This window comes from Sitophilus oryzae, unplaced genomic scaffold (genome assembly GCF_002938485.1).
Source record: "Sitophilus oryzae breed Bouriz unplaced genomic scaffold, Soryzae_2.0 scaffold_1532_pilon_pilon, whole genome shotgun sequence".
Taxonomy (NCBI): Eukaryota; Metazoa; Arthropoda; class Insecta; order Coleoptera; family Curculionidae; genus Sitophilus; species Sitophilus oryzae.
Window position 1 is genome coordinate 760,987 of NW_022146206.1, and position 22,882 is coordinate 783,868.

The 22,882-nt window shown below is 32.5% G+C and overlaps 1 protein-coding gene and 1 pseudogene across 1 annotated transcript in view; one reads left to right on the forward strand and one right to left on the reverse strand.

The window, feature by feature from the left end:
- The window catches only part of LOC115878821, a 189,509-nt pseudogene that overhangs the window by 90,699 nt on the left and 75,928 nt on the right, over positions 1 to 22,882 (reverse strand).
- LOC115878822 (troponin C-like) overlaps positions 1 to 22,882 on the forward strand; it is a 57,646-nt gene that overhangs the window by 18,512 nt on the left and 16,252 nt on the right. Inside the window, exons 2-3 of the mRNA XM_030895427.1 lie at positions 1,766 to 1,793; positions 4,861 to 5,004. Coding sequence (XP_030751287.1) covers positions 1,766 to 1,793; positions 4,861 to 5,004 — 172 coding nt within the window. The remainder of the gene's footprint in view (positions 1 to 1,765; positions 1,794 to 4,860; positions 5,005 to 22,882) is intronic.

Consider the following 22,882-nt stretch of genomic DNA (forward strand, 5'->3'; position numbering starts at 1 on the left):
TGACTGAATATCCTTTAATTTAACTCAGTTTGATTAATGTTTAATGTTTGAATAATATAATTATATCTTCAAATTAAAATTTAATTGGTTTGATCTGTTAGAAAAAAAAAAATCGTTTAAAAAGCTCAACTTGCAAACCAAACAAAAAAAAATATTAATAAAGAAAAGACTGCAAATCTCTCGAATATTTCACTGCTGAAGTCCTGTTTGTCAGATTTTTGAATCAAATATCTATAAAATGCAAGATATGGCAGGAGGATCTTATCCCACATAGACCTCAATTTTTCCAGATTTCGCTGTGTCATATTCTAATAATAGAAGTATTTTTCCATTTTTGCTTCTCTTAACGTGTTTTTTTGTTATTTTTCATAAAAACATATTTTGGAACCTTTGGTGTTACAACAGCAAAATAAAACACGTATTGTGGTGATTTCTGTGTTTTATTTTACAATATACTGTGTTCTGTGTTATTAGATAAAGCTTATTGAATCTATACTAATATATAAAATCCTTAAGTGACTGACATACTGATTAATCACGATCCTGCTCAAACCACTCAATTTTGGTATACAGGTTCATTCTAGGGTGTAGAGGTTTGATAAGAAGGGATTTTTCGAAATTCCAGTTCCAAGAGGGTGAAACCACCCCTCAAATATTACAATATTTTTTATTTAAAAAACGGTTAAGTTTCCGAAATAACGCTTAAACACGTATATTTTATTTTGTTTTTTTACATATTTTAAGATTTTTTAAAAATGTATACAGGGTATTTCGAAAAATCTGGTCATTGATTAATCACGATTCTGCTTAAAGCGCTTAACGTAAAAAGCTGATTTTTGGAAAACAGATTGACTTTAGGGTGTAGAGGTTCGATAAGAAGGGATTTTTCGAAACTCGAATTTTAAGGGGGTGAAACTATCCCTCAAATATTAAAATATTTTTTATTTAAAAACCGGTGAGTTTTTCGGAAAAACTCTTAAACACGTATATTTTATTTTGTTGTTTTACATATTTTAAGATTTTCATAAATTTATACAGGGTGTTCCATAAAATATGACCATTGAGTAATCACGATTCTGCTTAAACTGCTTGACGTTTAAAGCTGATTTTTGGCAAATGGATTGACTGTGGGGTGTAGAGGTTCGATAAGGAGGGGTTTCTCGAATCTCAAATTCCAAGAGGGTGAAAACGCCCCTCAAAAATTACAATATTTGTTATTTAAAAAACGGTTAGTCTTTCGGGAAAACGCTTGGACAAGCATAATTTATTAGTTTTTTTTACATATTTTGAAATTTTTTAAAAAATTATACAGGGTGTTCCAAAAAGTTGGGTAATTTCTGAACCACGATTCTGCTTAAACTGCTTGACGTAAAAAACTTATTTTTGGCAAACGGATTTTTCGAAAATCAAATTCCAACGAGATGAAACTAACCTTCAAATATTACCAAGTTATATAATAATATCGCCATATTATTTTTTCTCATGCTGACATAAATGTGAGAAAATTTTATCCAATTGGTATGTTAATGGAAATTCTTACTTTGCTTTATCAGCAATATTACAAATGATTAATTCAACTCGAACAAAGTCGCTGGTACAGGCTAGTCATATAAAAAATCCATTAAATCATATAAAAATCCATAGGCCATTATATTGGCCTATGGAGATTTTTTTATTTAATTCACGTAGGAAAGAATACGTTTAAAATGTGAATATATGTATTGTTTATTATTATATTAATATAATTTTTTTTTCTTATTTTTAGGCTCAAGCGGAAGATGAACAATTGCATCGTAAGTATTTATTAAATTATTAATTTTTAATTTTACATTAAGCATATATCCCACAATCTTTTCGGGTTTGAAGTTGCTCTATATTCCAAAAATTTCGTCGATCATAAATAAATCCAAAATTTAACGGAAACTCGCTATAATTAGACTGGATACTCTGAGTGTTACATTTTTTCATTAATACGATAATTGCTAAATATAAATTGGATTTCATTATAAATATATCTGGGAAGATTTTTGATTTCGGAAGATATGGGAAGAATAATATTTTCTTTAGCTTGAAATAAATACTTATTTGTCGGAAAATAATGGTAAATGTTATATAAATTACTAATTAATCTATAAAATATTATAAACAAAATAAAAACGCACATTTTGTTGTTTTTTATAGAATTTAATTATTTATAATAGATTAAATAAAATTGCCTTGTTAAAGAATCTTTGTCCGCAGGGTAGGCAACCTTAATAATATTTTAAAGATATATACATTCCCCATTGAATACCGGAAAAATATACTGGGTGTTCCATTTAAAATAAAAGAGTAACTTGCTTTTAAAAGTGACTAATGTTCGATATTAATTTTGTCTCACCCTGTATAATATATATAAATATATATCACTTTTCGGGTAAAATTTCAATTTGGTTTAATATACAATGGCTACTGTAATTAAATATCAAGCTATACAACTAAAATTTAGGTAGCTGTTATCGAAATTTAAAATTTACTTTTCATTTTTACAAAATGTGAAATACACACACCGGAAAAGTCTAAGGATATTACAGTTTTATCCAGCCATCTTCAGTAATTTTATTTTTTTACCGAATTTTAATTTACCGAATTTTTTCAAATTTATCTTGATTTTTATTGAATTCAAAAAAATACACACATTTTTTTTATTCTAAACTGTGAATTAAAAAAAAAGAAAAAACCATTTTTACTTAATAAAGGGTATGGCCTCCTCTACTGTTCATTACAACCCTACATCGTCTCTCCATGCTCCTGATCAGGTTGTCGATCTCTTCTTGAGGTACAGCCTGCCACGCTGCATTCACGGCCCGAACCAGATCTCTACGAGTTTCACGAGGCATACCCATTCTCAAAATTCTTCTTTGGACCGCGTCTCATACGTGCTCGATGGGGTTGAGGTCAGGAGATTGTGTCGGCCAGGGTAAGATGTTTAATTGATGAGCATTGATAAACTCACTTACCACTCTGGCTGTATGAGGCCGTGCATTGTAATGCATGAGAATGATGTTTCTTCCAAAATCATTGGCATATGGTAACACGACAGGCTCAAGAATTAAATCACGATATGTGATTCCTGTTAGAAACCTTTCAAGAAAAACGAGATCGGTTTCTCGGCCTAACTGGACTCCTTCCCAGACCATAACTGGTTCCACCTTGATAAGGGTGCACTTCCTGAACATGATCCAACCGAATAAGATTTCCCGGTTCTCTCCATACCCTAAGCCTTCTCGAATCCGGATGAATTCCAAAGCGTGACTCATCTGTGAAGAGTTCATTCGACCACTGAACATGATCTTGAGCCCACAAATATCGTACCTCTCGATTTCCTCTCGTTAAGGGTTGAGCTCTCCAGGGGCGTCTGCTTCTTTAGTTGACCTCTCTTAATCTATTGCGGACAGTGTCAAGACTAACGGTTACATTATGTGTTTCCTGGAGAATTAAACTAAGCTCTGGTGCTGTAAGAGTCGGTCGGCGTCGAGCATTTAATTGTAAAAAATGATCTTGCTGAAGGGTAGTAATGCGATGTCGCCCTGTGTGCCTTTCAGCAACATCACCACTTTCCGGTAGCGTGCACTTAATCGCGATATTACACTTTGCGTTGTATTTAATGCTCTAGCTACGCCTAATGCTCTAGCTACGTCCATTTGGCGCATTCCAGCTTCGAGCATACACATGGCCCTTAGCATTTCGTCTCTGTTAAGATGTCTATGCTCCATAATGTCGTTTAATACTAAACAGAGTTATTTGAATGAATTCTGGCCAGTTATCATAAAAACATAGCCAGTACAGGTTAAATTCGAACAATTGATGCTAGGTACTTTTTATACATTTGACAAAAAATGCACAAACACTTCTGCAAATATCCCAAATTTAGAAATAACTAGTGTGACTACTTCGTTTCAATCGAAGTAGAAAGAATCGGCCTACAAGTATGTGGTTGTTTATTCACAACATTTATTTTTAACTTTAATAAAATGATATCCCTAGATTTTTCCGGTGCGTGTATGTCAAAATCCTTAAATTTTAGGTATATGCTTCTTTAATAAAACTGACCTTTATTTTTTTCCTAGAATCCGAAAATGAATGAATATATAGGGTGTTCCATTAGAAAAAACAAAACTTTGATGTGTAACTTTTTTTGGGGACACCCTGTGTAAATTTATATATTTTTATAAAATGCTTTTAGTTAACCTACATATGTTGCCAAAATTTCATTCCGATATAAACTACCGTTCTCCTTGGAGCTTCCGCGGCGTATGAGAGGCGCCACCCTGTACATTAAGTATTTATTAAAATATTGTTTTTAATAGTAAAAAGTTATAAAGGTTTAAAACTTTGTGCAGCTTAAATAACTTGAATATCTTGAAATGCGAGGCATTTTAAGCCATTATCCTTAGCAGATTTGTGAGAATGAAAGCGTCGACATTCTAAGCCAAGAGCTCGGAAATTATTGCCCTCGTAAAGCGATATCGTAAAATTCAGCGCCTGTCGTAAAGGCTGTAGCTATATAAAAATGAAATTTAATTATTGAACCCGCCCAGCAATGATTTTTACTCGTAAAAATTAACCCGCGACCACGGGAAACAGAAAACGCCATTTTATAACCTATAAAATGAAATTCGAATTAGGAGTTAGAAAAAACGAATGGCTTAGATTACATTCATAAATAATTTTACTGCTATATAATCGAGATTTCAGTGCCGAAACACGCATTTTTATCTTTATGTTTTATCTTTTTTTTGTGTTTCTCTTTTTATTTTTATTTTTTTTTGTTTTATTTTTTTTGTTTGTTTTTTTTAATTATTTTCTACTTATTTTCAGTGCTGAAGCGGGCGTTTTCTATGTTCGATTCAACAAAAAGGGGGACAATAGAGAAAGAAAAAGTGAGAACAATTCTAACCACCCTTGGACATTCCTATGACGAGAAGGAACTGGAAAAATTACTGTCGGAAGAGGATCCAGAAGGTTAGTCATTAGGCAATAATTTATATTTTAGTTCAATTTTTTTACTGTAATTAAACTTTCCAATGACGAATCCTTAGAATATATTTACGGTGTATAAATTAAAGTTTCTATTATCAACTTTGCTGAAGAGGTAATATCAAGATAGATTATTATTACAACATGGTTAGCAAAAAGGCCATAGTAAAACTGATGTTTTTATCATGAAGCTGCATGATCAACGTTGCTTCATCAAATTCTTTTGGTGAAGCTACGTTGAAAATTGGAGTTTCACAATATCTACTGATGATACTAACATGCTTATCAAAACAAACGACCGATCAAAACGAGAAATCAAATTAAAGTGATTTGCAGGGTTGTGGTAGAATAGTGTTACTTTTGTAATAGTAGTTTCATTTTGGGTAGTAGAGATATACTTCTCTATGGGGTTTTCCACTTTAGAAAGGTTCTTTCCAAATATTTTTCTAAATCTTACTTTTTAAATTTTAATTTTTAAATTCCAATACAATACAAAAAATGCCTTTTTGTCTGTTATTACCAATTAATGATATATGATATTTATTACTGAGATTCTGTTATGACTTTCGTTCTTAAGCACTGGATTTATATTATTCTTTAGACACAAAAGTAATAAATTTTATGCACAAGCAATGGCTTTGAATTTGTTATATTTAATAACTTTATTAAAATGTTGTTGCTGTATCACCGAGAAAAAGTTTTCATATAGGCATTGTATTTTTAAATTGACAACTAAGAATTATTATATGATTTTGTGTTGATTCAGTTTATATTATCCTCATCGTCATCATCATCATCATTTTCAGCTTATTCAACTATTTTCAATTATGGTGTAGCCTCCCTCACATATTTAGATACTCTCTTTGTAGTTGGGCCCATTGTTGTCTATTGTTGGCTATGATTGCCAAAGTTATCTCTTAAAAAAGTACAAAAAAGACTCAAAGTCTGGGTCTCAACTTTTATATTAAATTACACAGTGACACCTGTTTCGCTCATACAAGCATCATCAGACCTAACAAGAAAGAACAGAAATAAATAAAAAGGTCGTCGTAACTTACAATAAAAGTCAATCCACACACAGGTTCACATTTTACATATTAAAACTGAAGAGGCTGAAAACGGTGAGACTGAAACACTGAGATGAGGCTGAAATGACCGGCAAATGTTTGTCAATAAAAACAAACACGAACAAAAAATCAAATAAAATCAAAACAAAATGAAAAAAATAAAATAAAATAATCCAGAGGGATTTGAACCCCGGGCTCCCGGATAGGAACTAGAGAGTAAAAAAAAGTGTTTACTCTCTTACTTTACTTAATTTAAGAATTTCAGCATAAATGTATTTTATGAATAAAGCAATTTCTGTTTCAGTTCTTCAATTTTACTTCAGATATGTAACTCGTTGTCTACAATTTATTTGACATTCCATTTATTTTTTCTCCATTTACCGGTCAAAATTCAGTTTCAAAACCAGAATGACAGAAGCATCCACATCGGCAAGGCTTCAATAAATATTTAACAGTGTTTTGTTATTTGCATCCTTCCCGAATGCTTCTTCTTCGAAAATTCTTTTTCGACTCTGTTAAAATACGATATTCGAAAATGGATAGCGGAAGTTAGAAAATTGAAATTAGAGTTGGAAAGAATTTCCTGAAATGACTGAAAATTTAGTCGAAAACATTAAACGGGGGCCCCTAATTGCGCTGAAAGTATTTTTTTAATTTTCAGTCTGAACTCTAATTTACCTAACTTTTAGATTACTTTTTAACTTAAAGTAAAATTAATTTTGGCGAAAGATGGCTGCCTATATAACTAATATTTCGGTAATCTATTAACTATTTGTGCTTGCGAAAATTCATATTGAGAAGATACTCGGTGACGTTGAGTTGCAGCTCTCGCCTAAAATTAATATCTATGCTTTTTTAGAGTTCCGTACCCAAAGGGTAAAAACGGGAACCCTATTACTAAGCTTCGCTGTCCGTCCGTCCGTCAATCCGTCTATCACAAAGGTCTATCTTATGAACCGTTATAGCTAGACAGTTGAAATTTTTACAGATAATGTATCTATGTTGCCGCTATAAGAACAAATACTAAAAACAGAATTAAATAAATGTTTATAAATAAAAAAGTACTTTCACTAAACATTATCTTTTAAGTAAGAATTTTACATAGAATCCTTCAAGTCCTCGGTGGCCGCGTGGTTAAAGCGTTAGGACTTTACGCTGCTATGACGTTGGAGCCGTAGTAAGGCAGGTTCGAATCCTAATCAAGGCGACTTTTTTTAATCGTTTTTATTTATTTTTACTTTTTACATATTTATTATTGATTAATACAATTTTTAATAACGCGTTTCTTAATTTTTTTTATTTACTTATACGCGCATTCAAAATTTCAGCTAAATCGGAAAAAAAGTTTATAATAATATAGTGTCTAATGTTGTATAGATAATGAATGGTAGGGAACCCTTCGTGCGCGAGTCCGACTGGCACTTGACCAATTTTTTTAATGTACTTTCATATTTTTAATGCCCCTTAATTAATCATTATTTGTTGGTAGAATATATTTTTGTTTGAAATATAGATTTTTATTTTTAATTCTATATCAGGGTTCTGAGAATAAAAATATATAAATTCATGTAAGTAGAACGCTTTCTTCTGAGTTTAAGAGCTCAACAGCCGATAAAAACATTAGTTAAAAACGCTATCACTAGACAACATGGCGAAATTTTAATTCATTATTTTATAAATTTGACATGGTGTCGGAGACAAATAATCTAAAATATATCATATTCGTGTCTAAAAAGAGAGAAACTCGCGTTTCGAAAATGAATCGACAATAAATGTTAAACTCTTTTCCAAAATGTTTCGATTTAGCGCTATCTGTATAGAAAGTTCGAACTAGTTACCTGTCAACAACGCCAATCAAAGCTTCTGGGTAAAATAATTAAAACATTCTTATTTACTTAGTATAACACAATTAAAACATAAAAACATGTATTCCATTGTGGAAAAAAGATAAAAACACACAGCTGCTGCTGGTAACATTTTTCTTTGGTTTCCTGTTGAATATGGGTAGTGGCTGTTATTACATTTATTCCTAAAACAAATCATCTTTGTAATGCGTATAATAAATCATTATAAAATCGCAAAATAGTCCGGTTTCAATTTGTCAAATATGGGATCCCGTGTGCAGATTTGTGATACAATATTGTGCCATACCTTAAAATTTTCAGAACACCTTGTAGAATATGAATATTGATGGGCCCTCTCTAGAAAATATGGCAGAGGGTATATTTTACCCCTTTAACACCCCTAAAGGAACAAAAATTAAATTAAATATAATTATGGAAACAAATTGTTGCATAATTTTAAAAACTCTTTTTTTGATTTAAGATAACAGAAAATATGGTTTAAAAAGTGACAAGGGGTGAGTATTACCCCTTGCGACGTAAAGGGGTAACTTTTAATGTATGCGTGTTACTTAAAAATACTATATTTTTTTCATGTTTCAAATTTTAAAATAAATCTAAATTAAAATTTACACTGGAGTATCAGAGGGTGGTATTCACCCCTAATAATATGTCACCCCTAAAATAAAGAAGTTTTCTTTTTATGTTTTAATAAATAAATAATTTTAATAAATAACTAAAGTAAGCACAACTTCATTGCTTAAATAAAGTGTAAGAACATGCGAATGTAGTTTTCTTCAAAAATTAGCTTTTGGAAAAAGTTTCTAACAGCTTCTCCATCTACACTTTAGGCGTTAGCTGCTCTTGGAAAAAATGAAATATTAGCCGAATCTGTTATTGAAGAAATCGAATCTTTTATTTGCTACGTGTATTCACCAACAAAGAAAAGCTTTAGCAAGTTATCCGACCTGAGATGGTGGATCTTTAGCCTATAACAAAGTGCCAGTGATAATATGCCACCAACCTTAGCAGCTCTGAAACCAGCAATACTGAGATGCCATAATCAATGCATGGAATGGTATAGATACATACTTCCCAATCCTTGTTTACCACCAGCAGCTGAATATGTGTGGAAATTGGTTAATGTGAATTTGAACCCATAATATGTGATTTTCCGTGCGCCCCTGATGAAGTGTTAAATTTAGTGTTATGCTCATGTTCCAAAACTAAATACTCCCAACGCTGCAAATGTGCCACTTTACGTGTGGTATGCACAGAGATGTGTGCATGTGAGGGAAACGTTGATTCTTGTGCAAATGTCGGTTTTGTAGAGGAAACCAGCTTGGATAGGACTCATCGGATGACAAGTGTTATACTGTTGGATAAAATTGTAACATTTAGGGACTGCACCCCTCTTTGCTCTCTCCATGTATCTGCAAAAATGCCTCATTTAACAAACATTTATATACCGTTTCGCTATCTCTATTTTATTTGATATATAAATATTAATGAACATCTATATAAACATTCATCAGTGTTTCTATAAACATCAACACTTATATAGCCAAGAGGTTTTTTTATTACTTATTACAATTTAAAACAAAACTAACTATATATAAATAGGTTAGGCATTGATTATATGGCGTAATCGTATATTTTCAACCCCCAATGACCTAGGGGTGGAACAATCGGAAGTATTTACAAGTTCCAAAAACAGTTTTGTATTAGAAAATACTCATTGTTAAAATTAAAATATATTCAATACATTTTATTAAGCGAATTTACATTATTTTATAAGGGGGTGTATAGATGGGGTTGTTTCTTCCCTCAAACGCATTTGCGAGAGAGGGCCCATCGATTCTCGGAATCTATGTGGTATTATGAAGATTTTAAGGTATCGCCCAATATTGTATCACAAATCTGCAAACGGAATACAAATTCAAACCGGACTATAAGAAAAATATCTGTATTTGTATTCACTATATGTCCTTCCTTCTGCTTTTTTAATTATAGTACTATAAAAACTTGAAGAAAGGTTAAATGCAAAAACTGCAGAACAAAATCCAAACAATAATGTAATGTTACGTTCTCATATTTGACAGAATATCAAATAAATTATGGAAACTTTTAGGCACAAAACGGGTACAAAATATTTGTAAATGTGAGCCGCATCTATTTCTTAAAAATTTCACACCTTACCTTAAAAAGACACCAAGATCATTACTGTTATAGCTTATGTAGCCAAACCACATTTTGGTAAAATGTTTCGAAACAAAAAGCGATTTATGTTACGAAACATATGTATCCAAAATGTGACGAAACTGTTTCGCAATGTTTCTCAGCAGAGATTTTTTGTTTCGATTTTGTTATAGCATAGAAATAATTTGTATAATAATTTGTGTAATATTCTCTATTTTCTGACTTAACAACTAGATTAACAAAAACCAAAATGGAGAATATAAAGCGTCGGTAAAAAAGGCAATTCGAGCGCTTTAAAACAAGGGTTGTTTAAATGTTCGTATTGAGATTTTGCTGAATAGGCGGTGATGCTTCATCGTATTGTGTTAATTAAAAACGTGATTTCGTTTCCAATCTGGCAGTGTCTATTCGCATGAAAAAAACTCAGTTGTCAGCGTAAAATACCGCTCTCTCACTTATTTAACCACGTGAAAATCCATTAGACGTGACCATTATTTAAAATGATGGAGGCGGTGCAGTGGGCGCAATGGTGTTTCCTCCATCTGTTGTTCGCAGTTGGAAAGGTATGTTCATATGAGTGGAATTTTCATTTTTCGCGGAAAATTTTTATATAAGCGTTTAATGAAATGAAACGATTTTATTGTTTCAACCAAACGTATGAAGAGATTTTATTTTTTTGTTGAATTTCTTTTTATACAGGGTGGTGCCTCTCATACGACGCAGAGGGACCAAGGAGAGCGGTAGTTTCTATCGAAATTAAATTTTGGCAGCATAATGCATATATAATGCATAAGCAGTGTAAATTAATTAAAAGCATTTTATAAAAATATATAGAGTTATACAGGGTGTCCCCAAAAAAAGTTACACATCAAAGTTTTGCTTCTTGTAATGGCACACCCTACATATTAATAATTGATTTTCGGATTCTAAGAAAATAATAAAGGTCAGTTTTATTAAAGAAGTATAATATAGTAAAGTAAGTATAGTAAGTATAGAAGTAAAATATACCTAAAATGTAAGGATTTTGACATATTTCACATTTTTTGAAAATGAAGAGCAAATTTTAAATTTTAAAAACAGCTACCTAAATTTTAGTTGATCTTGTATAGCCTGATATTTAATTACAGTAACCATTGTATGTTAAACCAAATTAAAATTCGACACGAAAAGTTATACAGGCTGAGACAAAGTTAATATGGAGCATTAGTCACTTTTAAAGGCAAGTTGCTCTAGGTTGCTCTACCCTTCAGACAAATATTTTCCTAGATATTTTAATTTTTTAAGATTTTGCGTCAGTTATTATTTCAAAAAATCTAGGGGTGAGGGGGGGGGTGGCTGTGATATGCCTTTATATGCCGTATTAATTTAAAATTAAACTTAATTAAAGGATGTAGAGTAAAATACTCAAGGGCAATCAAAAGATGCAGGTTTAAAACATATTTTAATTATTACAGAATATTTTTTTAATGAAAATTTTGACAAATTATTGAAGTTAGTAATTCTCTATTGAAGTTAGGCAACACGCCACGCCACGCCACCCCACGTCATGAAGATCTGTGCGTATGTTTTTCCATTTGATTACATGTATTGCGTACACATTAGGCAACACGCCATCCCACGCTATCACACGTGTGATGGATAAATCGTTTGTCCCAGATCTCGTATGTACATTCCTTTCCACGTCGCAACACGTGGGCTCACGTGGGATAGCGTGGCGTCGCGTGGTGTGTGGCCTAATGAGGTCCCGGCCAGGGCCATGTAAGTGAAATATTCAAAATGGTTCCAGCAAAAGTTTCCCAATTATGACGGGTGATGGCGCTGATCGTCAAGATTTTTGGACAAAATCCCTGTCCAAAAATCTTGACGACAATACGACGTGAGCTACGACCGGACCAGGACCAATCAGAATGATCAGTCTTTCTTGGACATTTGCCGCGGAAGTGTGTGTTAATTTCTGTTGTGATAAGTGTGGTTGTGTTTGCAGTTTGATTTTTCGGTTTTGATATTATGTTAAAATTAATTTTGAAGTATTGTATCACCTGTTTTTACGTAATAGTATTTTTTTATACCAAAGAGGTTATACTTAATATATCAATTTGCATAGCCTAACTTTTTTATCAATAAACTTTGTAGATTTTCAGATTATTTAATTCCTTTTGTTTCCGTTTGTAATTTTATTTTTAAGACATATTATGTGATTGTTTGAGATAATATGTTTTAAAAATAAAATTGCAAATAGCCAATAAAAATAATTAAAATAAAAAAGTGTATTTTACAATTCCACCCGGCCCCGCACCCCTTTGGCTAACCAGTAAATGTCAGCTTTGTCGAGAGATGGCGTTACGAAAATTGAACCGATTTATTACAAGAAACTTGGGCTTCTTTTTCGTATATTCTGTGGTCCCGGCATAAGTGCTCTTTCACAAGGAGCGGAGTGGACCGTCCGCGCTGTTCGTCCGCATATTTTTTCAAGGTCCGACGGACTGCTTTTACATGAGCTTTTAAATCCGTCTCGAGTTGACATATATTTGCTGAATAGGCAGACCGTGTTGTGATTCAAATTATCAAAATCCGGGACAGTAGCAGCTGCAACGTCTCCATAATATGCTTTATTTTTAATATCGCGGTTATAAACAAAGCGTATATCAATATTTCTGTTTCAATTTTAAAAGTACTCATTGATTTATAGCTGCAAAGACGCTTATCGAAATAAATTGCAAATCAGCACTTCACCTCACGCGTGTATATGAAATAGCGCACTTAGAGCGCTTTCAAATGTAGCGGACCGTCCGCGAGTTCGAGCAAGTTCCATGAGTTTAAATGAAGAATTTCACATGGGACGCGTATGCTCCTTCCGGATGATTTCATCCGACGGCTATCCGTCGAGCCCTTGCTTCGAAAAAACACACGGACGGTCCGCTCCATCTGAAAGCGCTGTTAAACACGTAGCCTCTACGCGCGCGGACGCTCCGTCGAAACAAGGGCTCGACGGATGGCCATCGGACGAAATCATCCGGATGGAGCATACGTATGAGAAACAGCACTTACAGAGCTTTCAGATGGAGCGGACTGTATGCCCGGACCTTCCGCGTGTTTTGGTTTGGAAATGTGAAATTGCTCATATGAATTCGTGGTACTTGCTCAAAGTCGCGGACGCTCCGCTCCATCTGAAAGCGCTATTAAGAGATTTTATTTTTTGTTGAATTTCTTTTGAATTGTTTTTGTTAAATTCTTATAGGGTTTACATATTTCTCTGGGACTTATTAGATACTATTCAAGTTAATAATAAATTATATCCAAAAACTGACGTAAGAATCTATATAAATAAACAATTTCCTGGTTTTTAACTGGTTTTTTCAATCAAGGCAATATTGTAGCTGCAAGTCTGCTGTAATTACAGTGCTGTCAAATATCCGCTGTAACCGGTTGCCAGCGGCTTAAATGGCTTGTACGTCTTTGCGAGTAAATGAACATTTTGACAGATTACGCGTAGTTTATTACGGGAAATAGTAGCTGGTGCAGTTTTTCCTGTCTGGCTCTGACTGATCCAGTGTGATTTATAAAACCACCAATTTTGGGCCAGTAATAGCTTGCACCCAATTGAAAGGAATCTGAGAGGAAAATTGTCTAATTAAATTGATTTTTTGGCTTCATATTATTTTATTTAGAAATATTTGAATGAGAATATGAAGCTCTTAAAGTAATAATTTATTAATAAACTAATATCTACTGTAGTACAGGCAACTGCTTTTGATATATTATAAAAATAGATATTTTGTAGCAATTCATATAAACTCACCGGCAAAAAAAAACCGGCAACTAAAAACTAGTCCCAATTTCAAAGTTGGATTTCTCGAGAGCCACTCATTAGATTTTGATGATCTTTTTTTAAATTGTAAATCAATTCCTTCTTAACGGATGCTACGTCAGAAATATCTGAATTTATTTTGAGCATATACAGGGCACAACAATAAGACGAAGTTTTTTTGCTCGAACTTTGTAACACCCTGTAGGGTGTAGCAGTTGTAGTAGCTATTGCTAAATCAAATCACATTGTAGCCTCATCTTTTGTGAGTATTTTGTTTTTTTAATCACGACATTATCTCTGTTTGTATTGGAGATACGCTGCTTTAAAACGAACGTCTCGGAAAAATGCTTCGCAGGCAGAAAGCTTTATCTGTAAATAATCAAGGCGACATAGATGAAAAGGGATTTATGAATATTTGCAATGTGACAACAACGGTTGTCAAAATAAAAAAAATACCATTATCTGTGACGGATGTTGCTCGTATTGTGGCTTTAATTGAGGATGGCCGAAGTCAACGTTATGTGTCCGATACCTTGGGTATACCTCGAACAACAGTCCAGCATACCTGGAATCGGTATATGGAAACGGGAAATTTCACCAGGCGAGTGGATTCCGGAAGAAAACGGAAGACAAATGCAATTGACGACCGCTTTATTATCCTGAATACTTTACGGAATCGTAGAATTACAGCGTTTCAGAATCAACATCTGCTACAAGCCGTGCGTAGAACTCAAGTCAGTAAGAGAACACTCCGACAAAGACTAAAAGAAAACAGCTTGGCTGCAAGGAGGCCTGCCACAGGACCACAACTACTTCCAAGACATCGTCGAACACGTCTTCAGTTTGCGCGTTTCCATGTGAATTGGGATATTGAGTTATGGACTAAATCTTTTTTCGAGGCATTTGTTTTAAAGCAGCGTATCTCCAATACAAACAGAGATAATGTCGTGATGAAAAAAAGAAAATGCTCACAAAAGACGGTCTGATTTGATTTAGCAATAGCTACTACAAAGTTCGGGCAAAAAACTACGTCTTATTGTTGTGCCCTGTATATGCTCAAAATAAATTCGGAATAGAAATTTCTGACGTAGCATCCGTTAAGAAGGAATTAATTTACAATTTAAAAAAAAAAATCATCAAAATCTAATGTGTGGTTTGCGAGAAATCCAACTTTGAAATTGGGACTAGTTTTTAGTGGCCGGTTTTTTTTGCCGGTCAGTGTAGGTGTTATGCTTTGTGTATTATATATCGTTTCTTTGAAGGTGGTAGACAATGATTAAGTATTCTAACTAAAAGAACTCTTCTTCTTCTTCCTACTCTATATTAGGCTGATTGCCTGTTCATTCTTCACTTCATGCCTACAGTTTCAATCGACGGTTAGGTTATTACACCATCTTTTTCTTGGCTTTCCCGTACTTCTTCTTCCCAGTGGTGATTTGTCTCAAGCTGACCTTACTACTCTTCCATCGTTCATTCGGCATATATGTTCATTCCATCCACGTTTTTTGCTCAATACCCATTCATTAATGATATCCACCTTGCATATTTGCCTTATGTTGTCGCTTCGTTCTCTATCTAGCAGCGTTTCACCTGTAATTTTGCGGAGGATTTTCATCTCGCCTGTTTCCAAGAATCTTTTTGTTTTTGCTGTATCCGCTCTGGTTTCTGCTGTGTAGGTCATTATGGGTCTGACAACAGCCGTGTATATTCTTGACTTTTCAGCCACTCTCATTGCTTTTGTTGTTTGTTGTCTTACTTCTGTTTCGATATCGCCATAACCGGATAACCGGATTAATTTCTTGCTGTATTATTGTGTTATCCACGACAATCTTGCATCAGGTATTTTTCAACGATTAGCTTGTCAGGCTTCTTGTGAGGCTCTTTTTGTTATTTGTTTATTTGTTATTTAAAAAACAGTTAGTCTTTCAGGAAAACGCTTGGACACGCATAATTTATTTTGTTTTTTTTGCATATTTTGAAATTTTTTAAAAAATCATATAGGGTGTTTCAAAAAGTTGGGTAATTGATTAACCACGATTCTGCTTAAACTGATTGATGTAAAAAGCTTATTTTTGGCCAACGGATTTTTCGAAAGTCAAATTCCAACGAGATAAAACTACCCCTCAAATATTACCAAGTTATATAATAATATCGCTATATTGTTTTTACTCATGCTGACATAAATGTGAAAAATTTTTATCCAGTTTGTATGTTAATGGAAATTCTTGCTTTGCTTTATCATCACCATTACAAATGATTAATTCGACGTTAACGAAGTCGCGGGTACACGCTAGTTTTACATAAAATAAATAGTTTGATTTTTGTTTTAGTGATCATATTCCACAAAAGCAATAAATAATGTAAATTTTATTTAGTAGTTGTCCATATTTCTTTTCTTTTGACCATATTATATGTGAAATGCTACGTCAAAATTAGAACAGAAAGTAGGACAATCTTTCTGTTCCATCTAGATCTGTGGCATTTTCAGGGTGATTTATTAGAGCACCGATATTAGGCCGTAGGCACGTCAACATGGAATAAAAACAAATGTTTTATTTTATTATCGCGCTTTAAAAGGTTTTTATTATAAGTTAGGTCAGGTAACACAAATTTAGAGCTACACATATATGTAATAGTAACGTTAAAGAGATTTAGACGCTATATTTCTCAGTTATTTTTCAGTATTTGGAAGTAAATAGAAATTGTACTAACTATTATTTTTATTTATTAGTTTTATTTATTATTTTTATTTATTAGTTTAAGTACTTTTTCAAATATTATTGGAACCATTTAGTACTATCTATAAATAATATTTAATACTCTAGTTATTACGGTTATGTTTGTTATGCTTATTAAAATTAATATGACACTCAAAGCAAATTTATGAGCTTTGTATAAACAGATGATGTTTTAAACATTTAAACTTGGGTTTACTTCAAATGCTAGTCAAATTAATTAATTTAATGATTTTTTGTTGTACTATAAGGTAGGAGTGTCTCCACCTTTTACTCAGAGTGATCAAGTAGTCTTGTCATTCCCTTTTAAAATAACTCCTTCTTTGGATGTCTTGAAGAAAATATAATAATATTTAGTTAAATTGTACAATAGTGTTGATTTATGTTTTAGTACACTCAGAAAAACGCAACGCAGAAAATTTTGGTCAAATTTAAAGTGTTATATTTTTGTTATTTTTAACCCTATTTTCATGACTTTTTTAACAAAATGTATATAATTATATCAATTTTGATTTATAAACTAAGTTTTTTATAAATTTCAGTATTTGGCATAATATACAGGGTTAATCGAGGGGTTGTTTAGCCTAACTTTAAAACACCCTGTGCAATAATTTCGTGTGTAAATTTTCCTAAAATATAATTTTACGGTCAGAACCATGACTCCTGAGCATTTTGTTTTTTGATTCATGTCAGTACATGCTTTGGTTAATTTTTAAGAGCGAAATGAACTGACCACGATCAATTTGCATTTTTTTCAATTATCATTACTTTTTGATGTAATTTTTTAATATGATGAAATGGTTTTCGCGATTATTGTCGTAACATCATATTACGGTGCATTGGATACTCTATACTAAATTAAAAAAAAACACATTAAAGACTAACGATACTGTCCTGGTTTGAATAAACATTAATAACAACACTAACAGAACTAACAATATTAAAGAAAACATCTCTAATTCTCAAGTATACAAACAGAAAAAAAAATTGTAAAATATACTCTAATACTTTGTGATGCTTCCCTTGGCTGCTATAACCGCCTGTATACGTCCGTTCATACAGTTGCGGACCGGTGTGGCCTCGACCTAACCTGACAATATGGCCCGCCCTCGGATGACCTTAACATCGCATAGACAGCGTAATGATTCATTCGAAGATTCGAGAAGTATCGAGTCCTACTGGAATGGAGTAGTACATACTAGAACAATCGAAACCTTCTCTATGCACCTAACGATCTATGGACTATTCTAGTAAACTTTAACTGTAGGTATAAAAGCCGGCGGCTGTGGCCTAGAGAGGGCAGTTATAAATAGACGAGTGCAGTTGACGCGCTAAAATTCAAAATAAATTCTTAGTTATAAATCGTTTGTAAATAGTTCTATAAGTCTTTTATCGTTATTGTTTTTGTTAATTAGTGTTAAATAAATAGTGTTTAAATAAATTGTGACTTTCTATCCACACGGAACCGACGAAAAACGTAACAATACTGTCCTTGAGGCTGCATATCTCAAATTGCATTATGCTTTTCCATTCTTCCTTGAGAACCAAGTGAAGTTCATTTAATGAGGCTGGTACCGCCTTTGCGACTTCTAACCTTCCTACCAAGCATTTCCCAAACGTCGAACATGATGGGCAGTTCATGGTAGTATATAGTTCACAATAATCACCAAAGCCGGCTTATCATATTGAAAAATAACTTCAAAAAGAAATGATAATTGACGGTGGCAACTTCATTTCGCTCTTAAAAATTAACCAAAGCATGTATTGACATGATCTAAAAAACAAAATGCTCAGGAAACATGGTTCTGACTGTAAAATTATATTTCAGGAAAATTCACACGCGAAATTATTGCACAGGGTGTTTTAAAGTTAGGGTAAAAAACAACCCCTCGATTAACCCTGTATAATATGAAAAATACTAAAGTTTATAAAAAACTTAGTTTACGAATTAAAGTTGATATCATTATATACAGTTTGTTAAAAAAATCATGGAAATAGGGCTAAAAATAACAAAAATATTACACTTTAAATTTGACCAAAAATTTTTGCGTTGCGTTTTTTTGCATCTGAGTGTACAACTTTTATATGCAAAAACTAACTTAACTATCAGTTGATATTTAAAAATAATTTATATTAAAAATCATTATAAATTTTTGTCAATTTTAATTGACAATATTTTTCACGTTAATTTGAATAATTTATGGTGAATGTTAATTAGTTCTATTAATAATTTGTTGGGTATGGCATTAAAAAATGTCTATGTATCTTGCAAATACACGCGATAGCTTGATATAAATCTTGCTGACTGCGTTATTGACCTTAAGCCAATGTTAAAAAATTCCTAGTTTATTTAACATTTAACTTTTATAGGTAGTAAACTAGCATATGCATATATTAAACCTTTGTTTAATTATAGAATGGTTTCCTGCATTAATAAAACTTTTTTTAAAATAAAAAAAAATATTGGTCAATCCGCTACAGAGGTATAGGTATTTTTTAACAAATTTAAAGCATTTCTTGTTGGTTAGTCTGGTTTTCATTTAGTTCAAGACAAAAAGTAATATTTTACAAAAAGTATTTTTTTTTAATTTCATATGCGTTTCAAAAAAGTTTAAGGCAAGTTTATTTAATCATCTGTGTTCTTGGTATGTCATCCATTGGGAGTTGGAGGAGTGGAACTTTTCCTAAGCTGACATTTCTCCATGTACTGTTTCCGTCAATGACTATTCTAATCATTGTCGCATTGACATATCTACCAATAATGACAATGTGCAGCGATGTTAGGTCTGGAATGATCTCCATTGCTGTTTTTGGGCATTTTGCCTTGTACGTTGCTGTACGTTGCTTTAGTTTTGTGTGCCAAGTATTTGCTTCATAAGTATTCATTAGCCTTACTATCATGGTATACATCCAGCGCAAAATGTCTTAAACTTATTTAATTTTGAACTATTATTGAAAACACGACACCAGAGTCAAATAAATCACATTATATTATTATTAAGTTACACCAAAGGTGACGAAAAATCCGACCTGCGGTCTGAAATATTTGCCTAGAGGGAGTTAATGTGGGCGAAAGATTGATTACGCTCTTCGGAAAATTCTCTTTTCTCGATGGCGCTAAATCGCAGTGTAACCATCTGTCTTGTCGGTCCTTTAGCACCCTCATCGCGGCTTAGTTTACGCACAATGGCGTTTTGTTAAGGCTCGTCCGGCCGGTGGTTAGACGCTATCTTAATTCTAAACAAACAAAGATATGGGGTATTTCGCTAAAAGGGTGAGATATTGCTCTATAACGATGTACCGTTAGAAAGGGTGAGATATCTTGCTATGAAATTTAACCCCTTTTGTACATCGACATAAGTTTAATACTTTTTTTCCTAAATTATCCCGTTATTTTTGATAAAATACTTTATATACTTTAATTATTTTAATTTTTTAGATAAAATAACGAGACTTGGTATGTTAGTATATGATATAAATCAGGATTGATTGACGTATTCAATTGTTTTTGGTCGCTTCCTGTTTCACCGGAAATGACTACAACTTTTGATTTTTCAACGGCACCCTCGGTATTTTTTTACTTTATTCGATAGAAAATGACATTCTGAATAGAATGACATATTATATGTCAACTTCTGACAATGGCTATATTAAAAACACTAATTCTTAATCAAGGAGCGTTGGAAAAATAGATTGGATCGTCTAATGTTTATAGTGTCTTGTCCTGTTAAATAAGAAAAAATGCTCAAATTGTTTTTTTTTATCATATCTCATTACTTTTCAAATGGAACGAGGGTGGTTCATTAGCATATTTGGAAAAAGCATTTTTTTACGAATAATTTGATACCACACACTTGGTATTTCGAGTCAAATTTTCACTACGAAGCACAAGATATAATTTCAAATAAATCAGTTGTTGAAATCAAACGTTGAGATATGATATTTCATTATATTAAGAGCGTTATTTTCTATCGAATAACCCGAAAAAATACAGAGGATGCCATTTAAAAATTAAAAGTTGTGGTAATTTCCGGTGAACCAGGAAGTGACCGAAAACAATTGAATATGTCAATCAATCCTATATATCAATTTATGTCATATACTAACATACCAAATATCGTTTTTTAACTGAAAAAATAAAAAAATTATAGGGGTGAGCCACTTTTGAGACGCACCCGGTACTTATTGCAATCAATAATTTATTTATCATTATATTATGTATTTGTAACAGTTATTTATTAAAAATTTTAAGAAAGTACTTAAAAATACTATCTTTATATTCATAATTCATATAATACAGACGGAAGTGAAGACATTACAACTAATTTGAAACTCCTTTTTGGGTTTTGATGTTTGAGTTTTCTCTTGACAATCATTGACAATATGCAAAACAATTAGTTATGTACTAAATATATGGTCTCAAAATTTGAAGATATTTTTCAAGTGAGGGATGTAAGAGCTGTAAAGGCCTTCAAGGTTTGTTGTAACTTCCTCAGATCGCATCTTAAGGCATATGATACTGAATATGGTACTGATAAGTACTGAAGCTTGGTATACTATTTTTTATATCCTGTATATTGTCAGCAATTAATCTAACATTACAATTATCAATATTATTCACTTAGTAAAAAAATGTAAGGAAGTTGGAAACAGTCAAAAATTCTATTTTATATCCATATTTTAAAGACACAATTAATTGATGTTATTGTAACTCTTATTTTGTTAGTTCCCTCAACAAAACATGTTCGGTATGTGTTTATGTGTTGATATATGATTTTATGTAAAGTTTATAAATCTCCGATTTTTTCGTTTTTACCTTTACAGGCCTTGAATTACAAAGTGAATTTCAAAAATTGTTCAATCGTTTCCAGGCAAAAAATGAAAAATATCACCGGGCGATAGGATTTTCCTTGTTTAAAATATTAATAATTTTTTCTATCCATTTTGTAGTGCTGACGACGAAACCCGACTTAATTTTATATCACATCAAATTTTTAATAAATTTACTGTATTGTCAATTTTATTTTTTTTTTAATAAAAATAATAAAATAAATATAATGAAATATAAAATAGCCTATTCAAATGTAACCTCAGCTACACGTCCGATTTCACATTGTCGAGAAATTTCAATAGTGGTATTGGAATATTAGCCTTGTGCAAAAGTTAGTAAGATTTCTCTAAAGGATCAGAACTATGAAAACAAGGTACCAAGGTCGATATAGGTAAATATGATGGATGATTACTGTTGGACACTGAAACGTGATATTCCTCAAGATATTCGCAAAAAAATACTCCCAGACGCAATTTTATAGAAAAACGCCAAAAAATAATCATATAGTAATTATTTTACTTAATATTTTCCTTATAAATATTTAAATATATCAGCAGTTAAGTGGCAAGCATCCTTATATAATTTTTTGTCATACGCTCCCAAAAACAGCTATTTTACGGACTCATTTCAGTCCGTAAAATGTTTCTTTTTCGGCCTAGGCCGTAAAGGTCGTCATGGCAACCTTTATGGACTAAAATGTCTAAATTGTTGATGAATTTGTGTGATTTTGTGACAAATTTCGAATGACATGTCAAAATGCGATGAAATAAACAAACTCCCGTTCGGGACTTACTATATAACCGATACTTTCCAACAAGTCGGAATTAACTATCTCTGCGCTGTGGTTGTGATTTTGTGGATCTGCCCAAGCTCACCTGATGATGGAGTAGGGCTCCGAAACCGGTTGTGCGAGCAGGTTGATCCACATTATGACAAGCACAGCATAGAATTAAATTTCTATATCAGCAGTTAAGTGGCAAGAATCCTTATATAATTTTATTATTTAAATATATGTATTTGTAACACTCATGGCTCAAGAATTTGAGAGAATGGTTTGGAATGACTTCAAAACAGCTATTCAGAGCAGCCGTTAACAAAGTTAGAATTGCCATGATAATTTCCAACCTCCATTAGGAGACGGAACCCGAAGAAGAAGATTTGTAACACCCACTGGGAAAGTACGGCATGGAGACGCAATATCCCCAAAGCTGTTTACAGCAACAATAGACACTAGATAAGAAATCTTCCGTCAACTGGACTGGACGAACAAAGGATTAAAAATAGATGAAGAATATCTTAACTATCTAAGATTTGCTGACGACATAGTCTTAATTGGTTTGGTTTGGTCATGAAGAACTACAAACATAGATTAATGAACTAAA